The following is a 24,054-nucleotide window of genomic DNA, read 5'->3' on the forward strand; positions in this document are numbered from 1 at the left end:
AATTACCATGGAAAATGCTCTGTTTTTTGTCGGGTTTTTCGCTACACTCCTATCTTCCCTCCAGTCCTCAGCCACCCTTACCACCCAATTGTCATCATCTCCCATCAGTCCTGTGGTGTCACCTCATCCTCCTCTCAGTAGCATGTAACACCGTTGATCCGCTGGGAGCCAACTCCTCCGGGGTGTGAAGAGCCCTTATTATTCGCTCCCTCGGCTCTACGTCTGTGCGAGGGGCTCTTCTTCCAACGGCAACCTTGCCGTTGATCGTCGCCAGGATGTCACCCACCAAATCGCCACCCTGGCTCCATCAACTCGCTGGCTATCATCCTGGGAGCGCTTTGGGTCAGCAGCACCCAGACACTCACCCCTTCATCTCCTCTCTGGCTGCTGCCACCATCAACTCCACCCTGATTTCCTCTGCCTGTGTTTACCATCCCTTCGCCTCCTCTTACCATCCCTTCTCCATCTCCTCGTCCACCTCCAAAGCCGCCACCCACCCTCCCTCTTCCTTTTTGTTACGGGGCGAGGTCTCGCCTACCGGGAAGGGGCGTTATGTAAGCAACATTCAGTTTTCTTGTCTTAGTTTCGTTTTAATGGACTTTTAGTTGGTATTCATTAGTTCCCGTTTTCTTTCAATTCAGCTCCCGCTACCCTTTGTTGTCAAGGTTACCTATGATTTGTCATTCTGTTCAGGTGTGTGCACCTCGTTATTTTTGGCATTTAATTTTATGTGTGTTTCTCTTCAGTTGTCCGGTCTCATTTCAGTTTGTGTGTGTGCACTGCTACCTGTTTGGATTTATACATGTTTGGATTATTATACTAAACCTTGTATTGGAGCTTTATTTGTCTTTGTCTTCATCAGTCTGCCTACGCACACGCGCTTCACTGTTCTTTATATAAATGTATATATTTATAAAAGTACAATCTTTGGCCTTTTGCAATTAGTGGAATAGATGATAAGCAGTGTGTGATATGTGAATATTATCACAGCCTGAAAACCTTTAATCATATGGTTCCTATGAGCAATTTTGGGATAGTAAATAAAGTTCACACTTCAGTAGTCTTGCAGAGGAAATAATGTCTGCACTACACCGTGTTCTTCAATTGAGAGTGAGAGAAAGAGAAAGGCAAAGAGAAAGACAGAGATGACCACGGAGTATACAGTTTACTATAAATGCCTTCATTTGGCAGCATCAAAATCCTCTGGATGTGCTTGATGATATGGCTGTCATTGATGGATACCGTCTGCCACAAGGAGAAATAGTCCAACTGCTCAATGTCATTGGGCCTCAGCTGATTTTTGCAACAGGCAGTTTCATTCAGGTACTTGGTGATGGACTTATATATATTTGATATATATATTTGATAACAGACATTGTGGCAAGGTGGCCTGGAAGCAAACATGCATGACTCCTTTATCTTTACCAACTCAACTGTGGGTCAAGAGGCCCAAAACTCGCAGGGACAGTGGAGGCTGCTTGGGGACAGCGGATCTCCACTGAGGGCATATCTGTTCACCCCTGTATAATCCTGCCAATAACAGGGAAGCAGATTTCAATGAGGCTCACCGTATTGCCCAAAGTATTGTGAAGCGCACTTTAGGGAGGTGGAAGCTACGTTTCCGGGCTTTTCAGAAGTCCAGTGGGTGTCTTCCCTGTGCGCCACAAAAGTGCTGTGCTGTAATATCATTGTTGCACAACATTGCAGTTCATGCGAGAGTGCCCTTGGACGTCAGGGAGGAAGACAAAAAGGTGGAGGAAGAGAACGAAGATGGCATGAGACATTGTGATGAACAACCAACACATGTTCAATACATAGCTGAGTTTCGTGCATGCCAACATGTCATTGACACGTTTTTTATTTCCTCCTTTATTTTTCCCCAGTCTTTAAAGCACACTAGCCATTTCCCTGTTAAATATAACATTTGTAGGCCTACTCTCCTTGAAATGTCCATATACAGCAGTGTACTTTTTCATTCCTTAATTTATGCAGTAATATTTTTTACTTTTTTATTCATTATTATTTCTTTATTGAATTATGTTAAATGAATTTAAGCAAACAAAAAACAAGTTAAAAAACTAATAAACAAATAAACAAAAACAATATTAAAGTATTAAAATATCCCCTTTTTACAAGATGTAAAATAAGTCTCTGATGTCCCCAGAGTGTATATGTGAAGTTTTAGCCCAAAATATGCAACAGATCATTTTTTACAGCATGTTTAAATTGTCACTTTTTGGGGCTGAGAAAAACACCACGTTTTAGTGTGTATCCATTTAAATGCAAATGAGCTGTTGCTGCCGGCACAGAGGGCGGAGCCTCACAAGCTCAGTGGCAGGACAATCTCATCTCACGGAATGATAATATCAAAACAGAAATTCTCAGCAGTGGTGTTCATTTAGACCCGGAGTCGGACAATAATGCCTACAGAGGCAGAGAATATATGCTGTATGGAGATAGAACAGGTATAGTTTAGTTTAATTACGGTTATAACTTATTTGTCATCTGCTTTTTTCCACTATTAATACAAGCTTGCTGTAGTGGACCCCGTCCGAATGATGGCCAAAAATATTCGGATGAGTTTAATCGTCAGTTTTACTCCAGAAAATCACGGTAAGAGCTGAATAAACACAGTATAAGAAGTGCACATTAAAGTCTTATCCATAAACTCTCTCTCTCCCTTTCATTATCATCAACATACACAGCGAATTACACAAAACACTTGTTACAACTAACAGTAAACAAATACATACACACACCTTTTCAGGGGGTGTTTAATAAACTGGTAAACTTTGTATCTGTAAAACAACTCCTATGAAATGTAATAAAGTGCGCGCTCTCCCTTTCATTACTGCCATGACCAGTATCGATCCGGAGACTGTAAGCTGGATCATGAACAGTTGGTACAGATCCATCCTCGAGTAACAACGAGAGTAAATGACGACTGCTATGTTCATTCTTACATCTTATAACAAAACACCTCAATCGCTTAGAAGATATTCTTGTCTACAGCTGCTCCGGCGTCGAAACAATGGCGGACTGTGTACAGCTCACTCAGGGCGGGTCTATGCTAAAACTGCAGTGTCAGTCAACAGTCGTGGGAGGGGCTTGTGCAAAAGTACGTCACATGCCCAGAATCTGAAAACAGCTTGTTCTGAGACACTGCAAAAAAGCACTGGGTGGATTTTTATCATTATAGGATGGTTGTGTACACACTCTGCCAACACATTTATGTTCAAACACCATGTAAGAGTTAACTTTGCATAATAGGTGCCCTTTGAAGTCAAATTGGACAGGAGTAAAGTTTAGGTGCAATTTGCCAGTTGTCCTGCATGTGACCTCATTACTCTGTCTCCTTACGATGCACTTAGGGATTTACGATTACTTCAGAGAACTCGTAGTTATACAAAGATTTTCAATTACTACTTAAATTAAGATGTTTTTTGGGAAATGGCCCGGAAGTCTAAAATGATTCGTGCAATCATTTTACGATCTACTTAGGCTTACAATGCTTTTGGGAAACGCAGCCCAGTTTGAAACAGTGACATCTTTGACAAAAGATTGTTGAGGTTGCACAGTCTGCCTTGGCTTCTATCCAAGATCTCACTGGGGTCATTTTTATATAACATGACAAGCATCAATCATAAATTGTCTTGCTGCTCTCGGTGGAGCTTCTTTTTGGACAGGGTATATGAAATCTGTCAACTGCGTCAGGTGTATTTCTGGGAACTATCTTTCTAGAAAGTAGACAAGATAACTTGAAATCTACTTGAAAAGCCCACCTATTCTAGTAACCTAACCAACAGTGCACTGTACCTGATTACAATTTGCTTTCCCATATACTCAATAAATTCTTCCATGCATGCCTTGCAGTCCATTGTCAAAAAAAGTATTCCAAAGTCCAGAAAAAGCAAGAAAATGCACATCTACAATCTAAGTATTTTATACAAAAACAAAACACTTGGGGAGCTGTTGCAGCAGGAAGTCACATTGCTACCAAGGCAAACTTATAAAAAAGAGTATAGATATACAAAGACGATGCACTCCTACTACTTATGAATATGAGAAACTGCAACACACAATATGATGGAATATGTCCCGCCTTCTACATAAAAGAGACAATCTCTGAATGGTAAAGTCATTGCGTCACTGCAGCTGCCGTTAGAAGTTAGAAGAGACTCACGCTTAGAACTGCACACGCGCATTGGCTGGTCTAGCCTGAAAAATATGCTTTTAACGCTATTTGAGTATAAGAAACAATATGTATGGGAATGGTCATGTCACATTTTGTTGCTGATTTGAAATATGCTAAGTTTTTGAGATTTCAGGATTCCCCCATTCAAATAGATAGGGCTTGGTCTAGGATGCCCGAAATAGCTGCCAGAAAGTGTTGCAAACATGGCTGCCAAGTGAACAGACTTTCCTTGAAAGGGACATTGCTTATAATCAATAGAAAATAGTTTTTTCCTTCTCTCAATTCCCAATTAGCTGTGACTTTTTGTTTGGTCTCTTTATCTTTTTACTTGTGTATTTCCCCAAAATCCATTATCTAAACAAAGTGAGAAAGGAAAAGTTTGAAATGAAAATTATTCACTTTCATGTTGAATTTTACAGTAGCAGAATGTCCCAGCTTCCACTTAAATCCCAGTCTGCAGCTCGTGCAAAGAATTTTGTTTTTTGTTTTGTTTTGTATAGCTTTGGAAGACTACTTTCATGATACATTTTTTTAGCTTGACCGCACCTGATCACCATACACTTTTATAGTTGCATTTTTTTTACAGAATGTGCAATTACAGTGTAATTACAGCGTACTTACACAAGAATGTACTGAGTAATATAAGGAGCCATTTGGACAATATGGGTTAAGGTTAGGTTTAGGGTTAGGTTCAGGGTTAATACTGTACTCCTTTTAACTTTTAAATTAATCATTTGATACAGTGCACGGTTACACTTTATTTAAAGTGTTGTTGTTACAGTGTACTTATATATTTAAGTACTGAGTAATATTAACTACATGTACTTACTATAGGGTTAGGGTAGGATTAGAATTGGTTGAAGGTTTGTTGCATGTAATTATGCCTAATTTACTGTTATTATTATAGTAAGTACATGTAACAAATGTAACAAGGACACTGTAAAATAAACTGTAACCCAGTGCACTTATTGTGTACATCAGGGGTCTCAAATGTATATTCAATGTGTTTCATTACTCCTTTAATACATTTAATACATGTCTACATATAATCAAATTTGATATGATAAGTGTTACTAAAGTAAATCCATGGTAAATGTTGGTGATTTGTGGATTGAAAAGAATTGAATTGTTTTTCAATAAAAAAAAAAGAAAGAAAAAGAATTGTTGTTGCACAAAGTTTTGTTTTCCGAGTCAGTGTTGTTGAGAATGTCCGCTCTGTTCCATCTGGCTTTAAATAAAAAAATCTGAGACATTTGTAGTTTGTATGGAAGACATCTGCGCCAAACTTGAACGCTTCTCACTGGATCAAACTGCACTGTTAAAATATTATTTAAAATCTGTAAATACTCTGTAGTTACACTGTTGACCATTCCCTCACACCCCCCCCCCCCCCCCGCCCCCCAATAACCTAAAACTTAAATAAACATATTTAAGTTTTTTACATTTTTGTGCACAACTCTCATCTTTTCATATAGGCACTTAAATAACATACTGTAGTAATAAAGGGAATGAGCCTTGCTTTGCATGACCTTGTAAATGAGCTACGGCATCTACTCAATATTGTTTCTCTCCCTCTGGAGAGAGGTTCATGCAAACATGGAGTGTTTGCTCTGTTTTAATGTGGGGATATTGCGAATAATTGCTCTGCCAGTCCAAATAAAGAGTGAGCCACAGAAGAACAAAGCTTGTCTGCTGGAAAATGGTAGGGGTTAAAGGACAGGTCAGTCAGGAGATCCCAAGAAGGAATCCAGATTGATGGTTTATTTCATGCTTCTTTGAAAGTATTAGGTGTTTTTCTTTCCCTTTTGTATGTGTTCTGAGGCCATTTTAATAGCAAAGGCATTTGTTTTAATATGCAACGGCAGCATGTCTACACCGCAAACAAACAGCACGACAGCTTCTATGCAGAACTCTCAATAAGCTTGCACTGGACTGAGGGAAATTAAAATATGAATGTCCATTTATAATATCAGCATGAAATATTCATCACATTCTAGAAGAAGTCTTTGATTTGTTGTGTTGCATGTCATTATCTCATATCTTAAAGTGGTAGGTATAGCAGACCTGTGATTAAAATGAGCTGAAACATTACTTTTTTATGCCTAACTATACATTAATATTTGGTTGAAGATGGATTATTAGAGATACTAATGTTGTCCAGCCAAGGGCAGTGCATGAAACCCGTATTGTTGTTAATACTCTCTAATTACCGATTTTGTATTAGTAAATACCAAGTGCTCCATTTTGTTTTACCACCAAATTAGTTAGTAACACAGCAGAACTTCGATTTTAGGCTTTATTAACTCCAGACATTTTTTGTTGTGCATGAAAGTTATAATTAGCCTGCACTTTTGTCAAATTTTGCCTATTGCAGCCTACCGAAGGTGATAAATGCTTTTTTTTTTTTTTTTTTTAAGATACAACAAAGAGAAATACTGCTAGAGAATTAGGGAGATTTGCCCCAGACCCAAAGGAGTTTGCAAAAAAACACACATTGGGAAAGCAGCCTGAAACTGCTGCCACAGCAAATACATGGACTGAAGAAATATACAACGGCGATTAGATAAGGAGCAAAAACTGTCAAGTTAAAACACTAGTCTACAAGATGTAATTTAAAATAAGTGCTCACTTGGATCTGGCTTTTTCTCTGCTGTTTTCTAATACCAATGTATTTTTCAAACACCCTGTTTTACTTTGTATGTCCCGGTTCCCAGGGTACTCACGGGTAAATGTGTATTGAGATGGAATGTATTAAATTTATTTAAATTAATTAAAAATAGGTAAATCCTGTAGGTTTGTAGTGGAAGAGTATGCACTATTCAGCTATGAAACCAATGAGGTATACAAAATACATTCGATGTGTGGTATATATATAAATATGTCCATACATATATATACATACATATATATATAAAAAATTTAACCTTTCATTGAAGTAAAATAATTGAAAGTGGGGGGAATATCACATTATGAAATAAATATTTTTCTCCAAAACACATTGGGAACAATTATTTGCCCCCTTTTATTATTATTTTTTTTATTATTACTTTTTGCAACCTCCTTTTTCCAACATAACAGCTATGAGTCTTCTCCTATAATGCCTGATGAGTTTGGAGAACATCTGACAAGAGATCAGAGACTATTCCTCCATACAGAATCTCTCCAGATCCTTCAGATTCTCAGATCCATGTTGGCGCTTCTTCTCTTCAGTTCAGCCCACTCATTTTCTATAGGGTTCAGGTCTGGGGACTGGGATGGCCATTGCAGATGCTTGGTTTTGTGCTCAGTGACCCAGTTTTGTTTTGATTTAGATGTTTGTTTTTGGATCATTGTCCTGTTGGAAGATCCAAACATGGCCCATTATAAGATTTCTAGAAGAGGTTGTCAGGTTTAGATTTTTTAACTGTTGATATTTGATCGAATCCATGATGCCATGTAGCCTATCTGAACAAGATGTCCAAGACCTCTGGCAGAAAATTAGGCCCACAGCATTGAAGATACAGCAGAGCATTTCATTTTACACATGGGGTACTTTTTTATCCCTGTATGAACCAAATCCATCTTAAGTGTTTGCTGCCAAAAATGCATTTTTTGTTTGTTTCATCTGACCATAGAACCTGTCCCGTTTGAAGTTCCAGTAGTGTCAGTTACTTTTCAAATGTTCTATGGTCAGATGAAACAAAAATAAAAAGAGCTTTATGGCAGCAAACACTTAATATGGGGTTGGAAAATGAGTGGGCTGAACTGAAGAGAAGAAGCACCAACATGGATCTGGGAATCTGAAGGATTTGGAGAGATTCTGTATGGAGGAATGGTCTCTGATCTCTTGTCAGGTGTCAAACGCATCAGGCATTAAAGGAGAAGACTCAGAGCTGTTATCTTGGAAAAAGGAGGTTGCAAAAAGTATTTAATAAAAGGGGGCAAATAATTGTTCCCATTGTGTTTTGGAGAAAAACATTTATTATATAAGGTGATCCTACGCCCCACTTTCAATTCTTTTACTTCAGTAAAAGGTTAGATTTAAAATATCAAAAGGATAAACAATACAGATTTATTTTTTACAGCCATCTGTGATCATATTTACCAAGGGGGCAAATCATTCTGACCAGCACTGTATATTTCTTATTATTGTAACTCTTTTTTTTTCTCTGATCATCACTGCACAGTAAAAAATAAAAAATAAAACTATTTTCTTCTACTGACATTTTAATACTAAGCCTACCTTGACCTTTGCAAAAAAAAAAAAAAAAAAATCAAGCTTTTGCGGAGATGTTGGGCAAGAACAGAAAAAAAGATTATAAGCACCAGGGATTGATGGATTACCAGAGCATTGCAAAGCTTTCTGGGGAGTATTTGAAAAAGACCTTTCCATGGTTCTATGGGGAAATAATAAAGCTCCCAAATGCTCCAAAAATCTATCAAGGTGAAGTTACTTCTTTACTTCCAAACGTAACATTCTTATTGACATCTTGAATTAAATGCAATATTATGATCTAGTATTTTACATTACAGGTATTTTAATGGTCACTGATTAAGTATTATTTCATTTAAATACTCTCCTCCCATAAATTTTATAAATTTTAAATTTATTTTGCGTCTGAAAGGGAAACGTCTCGGTTACGTATGTAACCCTCTTTCCCTGAAGAAGGGAACGGTGACGTAGTCGACGTGTTGATTGATTGGGATCTCGCTTAGGGAGCCTGTCATCTTTGAGTATTGATAAAACGAGCCAATGCACATTGGCGTGCGAGATTTGCATCTCGCGCTCCGCCTAGCAGCGCGGGTATAAACACGGAAGCGGATGCACGCACCACTTGTTTTTCGCTGAGGAGCCGAGCGGAGCCCGGAGTCAGTGGTGGACCAGCAGTAGTGGCGACGGGACTACGTCTCCGCTCCCTCCTTCAGGGAATGAGGGTTACATACGTAACCGAGACGTTCCCTTTCTGTCGCTCACGTTCGGCGTAGTCGACGTGTCAACTGATTGGGATCCCTATTAAAACACCACTAGTGCTGCCACCTTCCAGTGCCTAGACAAAAGCCTCCTGACCCCCTGCATTATTGAGGCGGAGATAGGACAGGGCTTAGGTCAGGGAAGTCACCGCTGTTCCGTAAGACCCACTCAGTTAGACTTGGATAATACTGGTAAAGCGTGCCTTTTCAATGGAAGGAGGGATGCTACAAAAGCCACACCCAGCCCGCATGGAGATAACATGTGGAGGAGACACATATGGACTGGGCGAATTACCAGGCAGTACAACATATGGAATGTCACTGAGGTGGCTCCAGCCTATAACAGGGGGGAGACTCAACCGTCAGCAACGGCAGAGCAAGCTCTGCCAAGAGAAAGACACGGGCTTGCCTCAGGGAGCCGTACCGTGGATAATACACATATGGGATCGCCGTAGGGATCACAACATATGGACCCAGCCTAGCACAAGTTCCACCTGTGCATATGAGTGGTAGGCCTAGCATCGGACGCTCCGCCACGTCAAATGCTGAAGGGGTGTGGAGGAGCTCAACAGGGTCCGACCAAAGGGGAACTCAACTGGAGCAAGAATGGCGCACATATCCAGTCCATAGGAGGGGAATGGTGCAGCAAGCCGACACATCGAGCGGGGCTTACGGTGTTAACTGGCTTCTATGTGAAGAGAGCACATGGGAAGCAACCAGCTCGACAAGTAGGCTATAGAATCTAGCAAACGTGTTAGGTGTCGCCAAGCCCACAGCTCTACAAACATCTGTTAGCGAGGCACCCTGCGCCAGCGCCCAGGAAGCGGTTACACGGCTTGCAGTCCGGCAGGATGGAGACATGAAAGTATGCGTCCTTCAGGTCGATCGCTGCAAACCAATCCGGGGACGGATGCACTTGAAAATGCGTTTCTGCATTAGTATCTTGAACGGAAGCTTGTGTAGGGCCCGATTCAAGACTCGCAGGTCCAAGATTGGCCGTAACTCACCACCTTTCTTGGGTACAATGAAGTATGGGCTGTAGAAGGCGCAATTGACAATGGAAGGCGAGGAGACTTGCACACTGTAAATTGATGAGTTGACACTGTAAGTTGATGAGTTGATATCACGTTTTAATATGCTCCCGTTCATAGAGATTTTTAGATGGGTGCGGAGGCTTTTTAGGTCGGGTAGAATCTGCGATCTCTGACCCAGTTTGTTAGCTGGCTTCCATGGCTGCAATATGTTGTGTTTTCAGCCAATTGGCATCCCGGGGTGTCGAAATACTATTGGGTGAACTGGCAGTGGGCGAGATCACACAGACCAAAACAAAAACAAACATTCCAACACAGAACACACATTTCAAAAAAAATAACCGGCTGTGTTATTTTTATTTTTTTATTTTTCAGAGAAACAAGTATGTGCACTCAGCATGTTTCCTAAATATCTGCAAACATATTATGGTATTTTTATGCTTTAGTACAGTCAAAAACTTACATACAGCACCTTTAAGTTTACACAGGGCCTAATATAAGAATAGATGTATTTACTAATTTGGGGCTAGAAGATCATCACTTCAGAAACCTCAAATATACTGCACTGCACTGCACACACACACACACAGAGAGAGAGAGAATCTGCTAAGAGGTCTCAAGAGAGCATAATTTCCAAGTGCAAAGCTCTGCAGTTTGACTGTGGGAGCTCAGCAGCCAAGGGAGATCTCATTAAAAAAATGCCACGACTCTCCAAAATCCACAGAGAAAAAAACAATTGCTTCCATTTAAAAGTGTAAATATTCTCTCTTTTACGATATATTTTGCACACAGCTACAGATTCTCATTGATCTTTTTCTTGAGCTATGGATTATGGTAGGATTTTCATATACTCACTCTAACACATCTCTGTTAAACGGCTTCTTGCTGTTGCCAAGAAACTCGCCGATCATCTGTCGGCTCAGCCCCTTCCTCTGGAGCAGGAAGTGCGCCACACCTATGGGTGTATCCGGAATGAAACCACGAGAGATGAGAAACTGAAGGCCCTTGTCTGGATTTCTGTTCAATTCAAAGAAAAAGAGGTAGATAGCAGATGGGAGTTGGGAGTTGGGACAAAGAGAGAGAGAGAGAAACATATTAGTATTGTTAACACATTATTAGTTAACACAAGATTATTAGTGAACAGCAATTAAAAAATTTGTCTGTTCCCCACACAAAGCTATTTTATGACTTCAGAAGATATCAACAGTTGTATGGACTAATTTTATGATGTCCTACAGTGCACTTATTCACCTTATTTAGCAACACAGAAGTAATTTTCTGTGATTGTGTGGACACTTCCGATTCATTAGCCTATAGTTAATAACTGTAAGAATAACAAAAGGTAGTAAATTATCAAATAATTTGCGCTTCAAACCAGTGTGTTTATGATTACGATAACAAACAACAGTTTGCAATATCAAGCAACATAATGGACAGTTTTTGTACAGCTGAAATAAATGGAAGTGGATGAAACCAGAAGCCTTTCAGATATAAAAATGTAGAAATATGCACATGCCATGATGAAACAGGTCTGTTAGGCTCTCTTGAAAGGAAAGACACTTTCACATTCCACAGAAGCCAAGTGCGCATTAATAACCTCTATTTTTCCATTCAGTGCCTTATCAATAACCAGAATGTCAACGCTTTCCTGCCTTCAGACAATAAAAGTGACAACGAGGGACAGAAAGAAGCTTCTCAGCTGTACTTTATAGAGTTGCTTTATTCCTCTGGTCAGCATTCTCATTGCTAAGTCTTTGCCCTGGGGGGAAAAAAGTACATGGATTTATAGAGGGTACAATAAACTTTCATTCATCCACATGCTGAGAAAACCACGTTCTCTGACTGCATTCTACAATATCCCTATTTCACAGCTTCTTCCCTATTCATTACACTGATTTACTCCTTATAATAAATGCACGACTCTTGCTGACACAGTCTAGCTTTACTGAGGGGAACATGATTATTATGAACAGCCTGTTTGTCAGTTACAATAAAAAGCCTGTTACTATGTTTTACTGTAAGGGCATTGAAATGATATGCAATTGAATGATATTAGATTCTGGAAGGGTTATGCTGTTTTTCTTTTGTCTGTTTATTGTGATGGAGAAAACAGGAAAAAAAAATTGACTCTGGTGATTCATTAAACAAGTTAAATGGCCCATACATCCCTAGAGTGCATCTGTTCATTTAAACTTTCTATCAAGTAAAAATGGTTGTAATTTTTGCAGAAAACATATATAAATGCTATAGTAAAAACTTAATAGGTTAACTGTATGTTAAAAATATATTACATTAGATGCATGAATTTAATTTGGAAAGTTTAGCTCCTTCCATTAGATAGGAAGTGTCCTGTGTTTAAAATGCAGATTAATTCATTTATTTAATAATAACGTGTCTGTGGCGGTTGCAGCAAGGATGGAAATAAATGAGTTGGATATAATTGCAAGCAGTTCTTTTTAATTAAATCAAACTCAAAATAACACTTCTCAGGGTAACTAAGTGGGATACACAGACAAGATCAGACAAAAGCCCTATTCGGATGGGACTAGTTTTTTTTTTTTTTTTTTATGAATTACTTGATATAACTTTTATTTCTTATTAAAACCCTATTTAAATAAACTTCAAATAGCATAAGTTTAAGTGAGCAGAGACATCTAGACAAGTATCTTACCTGACACTGATATTAAAATGGGCAGTATTTACAGTTTCCACGATTTGGAATGTTTGAAAAAAAATACAAATTTCATCGGATACCATCCATGTTGAAATGTAATGAAAACATGTGAAAGATTGGTGCGCAAACGGTAGCTCAGGTATAGGTAAAAAAAAAAAAACATTAAAAAAAAAACACATGAGGAGAAGCATTAGTATAATACAATATCAGCAATCACAGACATTTGCACACAGATTAGATTTCTCAAAGTTCGACGAAAAACAGTAGGTAACTTGCCCTGGAATTTTCAATGAGGTTGTGTAAGAAAAACACAGATTTACATAATCATAAAGTACATCTGTGAAATATAACCCAGAACGTTGGCACAACGTACCCAACCTTCTAACGTTTTATGGCCAAAAGGTTGCTATAACTACGTTGTGTGGTGACGATTGTTACAGCATTGTCACAATGTTGACATTGAACCACCATTCAGGGACATTGCTTAAGGTTGTGCCTAAGGTGTCTGGACAACCACTGGACGACATGTGTACTCGTCACTGCCCTGAAGTGCGAAAATTAGCCTTTTAAAATTCAACTGACCATTGGCCCGTCTCATTCTTTATCAAACAATGATACGAGAGAATCGCGTTTAATTGACCTCAGCAAAATAAGATACGTAATTATTCAAACACAATCTACAACTTCCTTGTCTAATGTGACATTTATTTTAACATCTTCTGGTCAGGTATGACGAATATTTAACTCTATGCCAAAAGTTATAAGCCATAATGAAGCCAAAATGAATGAATGAATGAGGCATTTATTATATGACTTATATATTTATAAAATTTTCTAAAATGATTTTAATGATGAGTAATTCATTTCAGCACTCCTTTAATGTTTTTTTTCCTTTTTTTGGAAACGCACAGAGAAAAAAACATATTTGTAATGCACCTGTTTATTTTTTCCTTTGATTTGTCGTCTCATTCGTTTATTTGCAAGATTTTCTCATGTCTGCCTATGCTAGTTAACGTTAGTAACTCTAGTATTATATAATGGTTTTTTTTGGGGGGGGGGGTTTTCTTTTTTTTCTCACGGATGTATTACTTTTGGAAGTGCAATTTGATTACCATATGCAGTTTTAATAAAGTTGAATTATCTAACCTTCTATGTAATTTTTACTCTTCAAAGTGTACACTTACAGGTGTTGATTATAATTAATTTACTGTTAGGCCCATAAATAATAATAAGGATAAACAATATTTAAAAAGTATGAAATTATCTAACATATGACTAATAAAAAATGAACCACAAAACAAAACATGCTAAATGGGGGATATCTATATCTAGCATAAAAAAAAATGTATTGTCAGAACATCGTCTCTCAGTTGCTGAATGTCGTGCAACAACGTTGCTACAGCCCTGTCGCGTCTTACAATTCCACGTTGTTACAATGTTGCGAGCACGTAGACAGCGACGTTGCCATAGTAGAAGTGCAACATGCCACAGACGTTGCCACAACGTAAATGTGTTTGCTGGGTTATTACTGATTTTCTGGAGCTCAGCTATACAACTACATTTACTACACAGACTGTCAACATACTCTCAACAGTTAAATTATGTCTTTATTAAAATGTCTATAACTTATAACTTTAAAAAATTGTAACAATCATTTCCTAACAATCATGTTTTATTCTCTTTAATAGAAATAGTTTAACAGAACATGTAGCGTGAGCAGCTCTGTTCAGTTAAGGATACTCATCTTCTCTTCTACACAAAGTAAGTAACAGAGATATGGAATTTATGATCCATATTGTTAGATTTTTTTTTTTCAATTATGACTTTATGCCTAAACATACCCAATCACAAAAAAACATTAAAGCTATACCATGACTTTATATCACTTTTTCCTTTTAACATGGTAAAGGGCTCATTCTGTCCGTTTTTGCTAATTTTGGCCTTCATGAACATAATTGTTTTTACATAATCAAATGGAAGAGACACAATGTAACTCTAAACTAAATTGTTTATTTCAGATGCTGTCCCGTACCATAACCTCATCATCTGCAGAGAGAAACTGCCACTCAGAATACACACATAATGAAAGACGTAAAGACATCAGGGGATTGTGAAGATATTTCACTGGAACTTGGTTTTTATTACATCTATATCGTGTTCAATGTCAATTGATATTTATTAATGTATTAAGCAAACAACTGTTATTAGAGCACTGTCATTTTTGCTACAATCTGCCATGTCAATAAAAAATAAAAGTACATGAACAAGAACATGCTGGGTTTTTTTTATTGTTTTTTTTTTATGTAAAACCCAAATAGAGGCAACAAGATATAAATATTGTTGAAAAGGTTATTTATAACACCATTAAGGTTCTATATAGCACTTTCAAAGCATAGTTCTTTATGAAACCTTATTAAAAGGGTTCTATTAAGCACCAAAAAGGGTTCTGCTATTGTTTCAAGCCAAAGAACCCGTGCGTAGGGGTCAGGGGTTAGTCTTCCACCGTACGGCCGTCTGTCGGAAGCCAGTGATTATAGTTTATAAAGTTCCTTACACAAACACATGGCTTCACTTCAGAAGGCCTTTATTGGAACCATATGGATTACTTTATATGAAAATGCTTCAGATTTTCACCAGCTTTTCACTCCCTTTATAAAGCTTGGAAGAGACAGGACATTTTTTAATATAACTCATGAATGTCATATACACCTAGGATGGCTTCAGGGTGAGTAAATCATGGGCTAATTTAAATTTTTGGGTGAACTATCCCTTTAAGGGTGAACTGTCTGAGCAAAGACGGTGTGAATAGAAAACTGCCTTTCACTTTAGTGTGAATTAAATAAACTAGTGAGAGTCTAAAAAGTGTGTTTTGGGGAGTGAATTATCTAAAAGTACACAGGGCCAAAGGTGCTTCCATTTGAAGAAATGTCTTCATATCTTCACATCCAGAGAGACAGAAAGAGCTTTAGCTACATGTAGCTACACAAGCTACATTCACCTAACACTCAACTAACATCTGTGCTCTGATTCTATTCTGACATTTTAAGAAAAAAGGGGGCAGGTGAACTGCTGGCACAAGCCCTGCTTAAAACATGACACTTACAAGACAGGAAGAGTGCAGCTTTTTGAGGCGATCATGGCCAGTCCCCTTTCTTTAGACACAAACACACACACAGACAGAATCAGACATCTATGTTCAAACCCACACACAAACCTCCATGTTTTCCTTTCTCCGCTCTCCTGCTGTTTTCCTCTCTTTTGAGGAAAAGAAACATTCCCATTCCATTCACGAGGCAGGTGAAAACTCAATTTAGGGCGGTATACTCACTCCGCTTACCAGCGCCCCCCTGTTCACGCATCAACGTCCTCTATATGTCCTTTACATACTCTTTCCAACGTATACACACACTGCACTGCCCCCATAATCCTTCTCCTAATTATCTGTTTAGGGAAAGCACTTTCCAGTCCCCAAATCTCTCTGTTAATCCAAACTCAGATTTCAGTGTCTCGTCCCAGAGCACACACACACACACACACACACCTACCTGCTTTAGATTCAGTCTGAGCTGTCACAGGTATTAGGCTACCCTGCAGAAAATGAACTGCTGGAACTAATGACAACCCCTCTCTCTTTTCACTCACTCTCTTGGAGCAAAACCTCCATTTGATTAAAAATTGGCTTATCCTTATCTGTCGGGATGTTTGAGGTGATGACGTGAGGGTAAGGGAGAGACTTGTTTATTTTTATTTAGCTTTCTTTGATAGTGATAAAAGTTGATCGATTAACAGATTTAATCAAACTATTGTATTTTGCATATCACATAAATCCAAAGTAGAATAATATTAAACTAATTAAACATGTATTAAACAATATTAAACATGATACTATATCATGCATGTATAAAATGTCCATAATAATGTTGTAAAGCTTCTGAGTGAGATATGGTGTATGCCATTTCTGCAGGCTGCATAAAGTAATATGGCGCTTTTCCACTACACAGTACCAGCTCGCCTCGACTCGACTCGGCTTTGTTTGGTTTTCCACTGTGTAAAAGTTGTACCTGTACCTGCTTCCAGGTACTTTTTTTCGTACCACCTCCGGCGAGGTTCTAAGCGAGCTGAGGCAATACTAAAATGTGACGTAAAAACACGGCATACTGCTGATTGGTCAGAGAGAATCGTCACTATTCACTGCGTCATCATTGCACGCGCCAGACGGAGTATCCTGAATAAAAAACAGCAAAAACATCCAAAAACAGCATACACTCGATTTCCTCCATTGTCCTGTGTGTGTGGGTAGCGGTTGTGTCTCGCGTAGAAGATTAAGTCACGGCAGTTTCCTGCGGCATCGCTATGACGACCAGGTCCTATTGTGGAGGTACTATCTGCAATGGAAAACAGAGCGAAAAGCGAGCCGAGCCAAGCCAAGGCGAGTCGAGTCGAGTTGAGCTGGTACTGGTAATGGAAAAGCGCCAATAGAGTCTTGTTTGTGAACAATTCTTTTTTTCTTTTTTTTTGCAGGATGCTTAAACACTTTCTTTGGAGTCCCTATGTAGATGAAATGTATGTACACACATTTTATTAAATTGTATAAAAACTTGAATTAAGTCATGAATTACTCAATGGTTTTGCTGTTGTTGTTTGCTTAACAAATTGGTTAAGTGAATGATTCAAATGACTCACTCATGCTATAAGTCAGTTGTCACCAACTACTGGCCTAAAGATGTAACCTCTAGAAAGGGTCAGTGGACAAATCTGAACAGATTCAAAAGTAAAACAATAGCTTCATTTTAGAGGGGCTTTTACATGACACCGATTTCAACATGCGCTTTGGCCATTCTGAAAACAGGTTTGAAAGTGCATGTTTTTGGAAATGATAGCATTATCGCCTCTGTGTAATCTACAAAAAAGTGAATTTGTGAAATCGGTGATGTCATGCGCATACGTATTACGTGTTCAGTCTATAGGTGCTAAGTATTTCTTTACAAAGTGACATCGCCAACTACTGGCCTGGCATGAATAATACAGCGTTTTAATACAGATCCATGTGAATGGGGATAATTTTGACAACGTTGTCATCTGTACATGAATCTTTTAAAAAAAGCAAAGGAAAACTTTTTTTGTTTGTTTTTAGAACATCGTTGTTGTGTAAACATACCCTCAAATGAACACTTTTTCCCACAAAATGTTATTAAAAATTGACCACCCAAAAAATGTGAAAATGTAAAACATTATTTATTCATTGACAAAACTGTTCCAAAGAAGAAATCAATTATATGGGTTTTGAACAACAAGAGGGTAGATGAGAGTAAATGACATCATGAGAGAAATTATCACAAAATTTTCATTTTTGGGCAAACTATTTCTTGAATGACAGTTGAAGCTGAGTTATTTGAGGGATATAGCCATATGTTCAAAATGATCACAGTACTTTTCTTTATTTAAAAGAAATCTGATGAGCGGGTGGAAAATAAACAGCCTCCCACTCAACTTGGCAAGCAGTATATAGCCCAGCTGATTCATAATCAAGTGCACACATACATTCACTCACCCATAAAGCAGATGTATTCCCTCTGTTACTTTCTACCGTGTATATTGCCACCATCAATGCAGGGCAAAAAAAGGTTTCATATGGTGAAGATGGAAAACAAATTTGTAGATTTTGCACCTTTCCTTTTGCAATATGGACAAAGAGCCGTTGTGCATAGATGCAAGCCTATTTGCAAGTTATGTAAGCTACCATGTCAGGAACACACTGTTAGATGCTGTCTGGAAATGTGAATTTAAAGAAAAACTTTTTTTTCACTCATGACTCAGATCTACTCCTTTATTTGCCTGTGCTATTACATGCACACAATTACTTTCAGTACAAAATGCATTCATTAAAAGGTAAAAACAATGCGTTTCACCATGGACGCTGAGACAACAATGAAAGGGAAATCATGGAGATCTTTTATGGTGTACTAAAGAAAAGCAGTACTTCATCTGAATGAGCTTTTAACTTTTTAAAGCCACATTCCGCCAGTGGATTTTTATAGCTGATGAAGAACTTTTAATTAGGCTCTCTATCTTCAGAGTATGGCAATGCTTTAAAGGAACTACAAATTACCCTGAAGTGCCACTGCAAGGTCATGGGGAAATAAATGCAGAAGTAAGGGTAAATGTCATCTACTTCTTCAATTATTGGGGTGGGATCTTCAATTTTCTTTTAAAATAGATGGTAAAATAGAAAAGAGGACACAGAACAGCAAACCAACTTTATATTAAGTCCTTTAATTACATTTAATGTAATTACAATTTCTGTAATTACATCTATAAATACACTATTGACCCTTACCTTACACCTTAACTCAGCCTTAAACCCAACCATACCATTAAACTTGTCCCTAACCTTACCCACATCCCACCCCAATAGCAGCAAAAGTGTTTTCCATTACAACTTGTACACAATAAGTACATTGAATAGTATGTGTCAAAACACCATTTAACATGTTGCATTCTCAGCATTGCCACAAGGGGTGTCATTTTGTGCAAAAAAAAGTAAAGAGAACATCATGTTGCAAACAATCAGGAGATCCTTACCTCCATGTTCACGTCCCATCCCTGATTACAATACACATGAGTTCTGCTTTGGGGTGCTTGGGGGAAGAGCATTCTGCCCTTGCGTACGAGCATGGCGAGTGTGAGCACTGCGAGCTGTTCTCACTGCTCAACGTCTGTCCCTTAATCAAGGTGGTGAATCGTGCAGTGGCCAGGTTACAGCTAGACTGGCCACAAGAACAAGAGACCCACAAGCGCTCAAAGTTAGAAGACCGATTTCTGTCCAGTGGCCAAGGGGACAGGCCAGAGCGACGGTCTCTCACCTTTTTCAAGGACCTCCATGAGGAGTTAAACTGTTCATGAGGGAAACCATATTCATAGCGTGTCTTCGTGTTCTCGATGTCGACTTATTCGACTATCGTGAGTGCATGGGCACATGCTTATATGATGATGCCTCAGGTGGAAGAAATGCCCGTGGGCTATCTCTCCCCTGGGAGCTCAACGTCAAATAAGCCAGCATAAGTCTGGACGCCATGGATGGCTAAGAATGCATCTTATGTTTCCACCGATCGCACTGCTACCGGGAGTCCTGGCCAAGGTCTGTCAACAAGGGTCTTCTCTTTTATTGGTAGCAACTCGTTGGCTGACTAGAGTTTGGGGACAATATTTCATCCCCGGCATGGGCTTTGGAACCTTCACGTTTAGCCCCTGAAGGGGACCAGCTAAGAGATGATGGGCTTCCAGTTGATGTAGTACAGACTATTGTGCCATGGCCCAATCCACTAGAAGAATTTATGCCCTTAAATGTTGTGTCTTTGAAAGGTAGTGTACTGCCAGATTGTTTCAGTGCTGGAGTTTCTGCAGGAAAAGTTGTCAACAGGCACATGTCCCGCTACTCTCAGGGTATTGGTCGCCACCATATCAGCTTGTCACGTCCTGATCGACGGGGCTCCAATGGGGAAACGCCCTCTGATCGCCCGCTTCATTTGTGGAGCTAGGCAGCTGAGGCCTCCCATCAAAGTGAAGCTGGTCGAGACCCCTTTTGAGCCACTAGAGTCAGCTCCTGTCAAGCTAAAGATTGGGGATTTGCAGGCTCTGCCGATCTAGCCACCCAGCTTAGACCTTGCCCCTGGATTGATGAAGGCTTGTTGCCTTCCACCTTCCTAAAGTTAAATTTTCTACTGTGCATCCGGTCATTATTGAAGCCTTCTGTCCTCCGCCGTCCACAACGCCAGAGCAGGAGAAACTCCATTTACTGTTTCCAGTTTGTGCTCTCCAGACTTACGTCCACCGCACTAGCCAGTGGCATAATTCAGAACAACTTTTCTTTTGCTATGGGGGCTGCAAACGGGGGGGACAGCGGCACAATGTACAACGGCACAAGCAAACAATGTCACATTGGGTGAGGGATGCCATTGCCCTAGCCTATGAGGCGTGGACAAGCTTCACCTCTAGGACTTAGGGCTCATTCTACCAGGGGGGTTGCATCCTCCAGGGATTTGGCAAAAGGCACTCTCTTGCAGTGTGTCTTGTGATGTATGTTTTATAGTTTGGATGTTCATGCTACTCCGGGCTAACATGTCCTTGAGTCGACATCCCAAGTTCATGTCTGAGACCTCTTCAATGTTAGTGCACACAAACTACACAACCTTGAGGGGTCCTGAGAGAATAATCTTGCTGAATCACATTCCTATAAACTGTCAACATGTTTATCCTGTAGCTATGTGCTAAGGTTTGCTGCTACCATGTACAAAGGGACCGCATGCATACAATATGTCAGCATTCACATCTGCATTTGAGTAGAAACGTTTCTGACCTTAATGTTTTACATTTATGACACATAGTCAGTGCTCGAAGTGGACCGGTAAGCATATATTTTAATTATATATTTTTATCAGAAGCGTACCCTCAGTTTTTCAGGCAATTAATTCATTGTACACATCGTGCATTCTGGGCTTTTATAAGCAGTACGAACTGAACGGATCAATTATCTGCACAATATGAATGTGACTGAAGACCAATTGTTTAATTTTGCATTAGTGGCGTGCAAATCACCAAAGGTGCGTTCACCAGCGCGCTCCAAGAATGATAAGACTTGTGCAAACTGTTCCTATCGTGACGCTGATGATAAAATGTGCAACCCATTTGAATTTTATTGAGAATGTAGTAAAACACTACAGAGAACATGATCTAAAACAGCCACTAAAAAGACTGATGAAAAAAAGGAAAACATCATCCTGCACCAACATAAATTAGAAAGCTTTTTCTATTGAATTCATTGTGGTAAATTTTGAGTAGTTGTAGAATTTATAATAGATAATTGTTATAGTTTCTAAATGCATAGGTTGCTATTTTTCATAACAAATGCTATAGATAATAAAAGAAAGAAAAAAGTTAACATTGGCCTAAGCAAGGCCATAGTAATGAGGAGCCAACAATATTCTTACTTGTAATTAAATCCTTATAGTAACAAATGCTATAGTTAAACAATTACAAGTACTATGTTAGTTTTAAGGCCGAGCACAAGTTAGAAAGAGCTATGGAGAATATGGACCTTCTTGAATTATCGACTAAACAATTGGTTTTCCCCATGTATAAAATGTATTCCGCTAATACTGATATTAGGAAAAATATATTATAAGTAAATATAGTTTGACTTCCCATTGCACTTTTGGCCAATGTGGCTACTTTATGGCTACTTTACACTTCAACCCCCCTCCCTCCCCCCCTCCCCCCCATCCCTCCCCCAAACCAAAACTACATAGGGAGACAACCAATCCCCCCATGACCCCCTCGCCCCCTCCCCGCCAACAATGCCCCATACCCTTTGGTGAGTACCGGCACTTTATTTTTTTCCACTTCAAGCACTGCACATAGTTCAGCACAGTCCTGATTCAACCTTTCCCATCATGCTCCTCTGTGATGTTTTGCGTACAGAGAGCTCTTATCAAACTCTGCCTCAGTCACTCTTGGCTGAACATAGACAATACACATGCGGGAGCAGAATTTTAATTGGTAGCAATGTGACACTGCAGAAATAAAGCCAGTAAGATTTGTAAAGTGGAGCTGCATTTCTCCAGCTTTGAATTACAGATGTCCTTGTTGGAATGGTGTATGTGGATGATATGACAGTTACAAGAGCAGACAATTACTCTGCATGTTAATATTACTGAAATTAATACAAGAGGTAAATAGAAAAAGAAAGAGAGACATCTCTTTTGAAAACTCAAATTAGTAGATAATGAAGTACAACAATACAAAATTAATAAACAGCTATAAAACTAATTAAAAACTCAATATGATACACAAAATACACAAATTAAATACACATTACATTAATTTATATATATATATATATTTGTGTTTACCTATCACATTCATCTTAGAAACGGTGCCATTTTACTTGAATTTACTCTATACACAAGCTTTACAATTTCTAATCAGACACTTATTGTAGCATCTGATTTCTGGCACTGCAGCAAAATAATATCTGAATGCCTTGAGGGAGATTGCCATATTGCAGTCATGCATGAATTTTTGAAATTATGTTCCTTGCTAGTAAACTGACATAATCTTGATGTTATCTAATCCTTATAAAATCCATTATGTATGAATAAAAGAACAAACTGGTCCTGTATTAAAAAATTAAATCTGAACAAAACATGTTAAAATTAGGTTTCGGTGAAATGAGCTTGAGGAAATTAGCCAGAAGTTATTTGGATCAAAAAATACATACAGAATGGAGATAATTGCTATATGTAATTAGGTATAACAATAAGGAATGCAGGAAACAGGATAGAGATGAGATCTTACCCTGCTATAAAGATCTTTGCTATTAATAGTAAAATAATAGAATATTAAACATAGCTGCCAGCAGCAATTACATTTTATAACTTTTGAATAGTTGGTGGTCAATATTTATGTGGACATTATGACAATGATACCTACTGTATAAAGCAGTGTTTCCCAAATGTGTTGGACCCCCAACCACAATACAATTTGTTTGTCACCCTCATCTGACACACCTGATTCATCTCATCAGCCCATTAGAAGGGAGTGCAAGACCTAAATTGGGTGCGCCTGAAAATGAAGACATCCAAATTTTTTCTCTGCTCAAAACGGGCTTCAATTCTACGGGTAATAGTACATCTTGATGGGATTTCGTAATTGGGCTAAATATAGCCCAGTAGCTCTTGAAAACCTTCACCACAGACGACACTGATGGGCAAAGTGTCTTTTATTTCATTGAACAGATTCTCTGCATTATCTCCTCAGATCGCCGTGCATCGCATCTTCTCCCTGATAACATGGAGGGCAAAGTTTGTTGCCCTTCATCAATCGATGCTTGTTGATGTTTGCTTCTCAAGTGATATTGCATTGTACTTGTACTACTTGTACGGTATTATTTTAATACCGCGTAGCATATTTTGCAAGTAACTTCGTCGCCCTTTCTGTCGAAATGGTCCCACACAGTACTCCTTTTCGCTTGCTTCATTTTGCTTGCTCAGCGAAATATGTCTGTAGGCACGTGTGGCTGCGTGTATCGTCGTACCCCGTGAGTTAACAAATATAGGCTATATAGTATGTTTTGCTAGCCTAGAAATCTAGACGCACCCTAGCGGCAGCAAAATGTATTTTGCAGCCAGGGCAGTCTAGCAACTCTC

At 38.8% G+C, this 24,054-nt stretch overlaps 1 protein-coding gene across 2 annotated transcripts in view; it reads right to left on the reverse strand.

The window, feature by feature from the left end:
* iqsec3a (IQ motif and Sec7 domain ArfGEF 3a) overlaps window positions 1-24,054 on the reverse strand; it is a 139,187-nt gene that overhangs the window by 36,629 nt on the left and 78,504 nt on the right. For both annotated transcript variants that reach the window (XM_084111731.1, XM_084111730.1), the window contains exon 5: window positions 11,032-11,193. In XM_084111731.1, the coding sequence (XP_083967857.1) occupies window positions 11,032-11,193 (162 nt within the window). The remainder of the gene's footprint in view (window positions 1-11,031; window positions 11,194-24,054) is intronic.

Source organism: Abramis brama, assembly GCF_963993115.1.
Source record: "Abramis brama genome assembly, chromosome: 4".
NCBI classification, from domain to species: Eukaryota; Metazoa; Chordata; class Actinopteri; order Cypriniformes; family Leuciscidae; genus Abramis; species Abramis brama.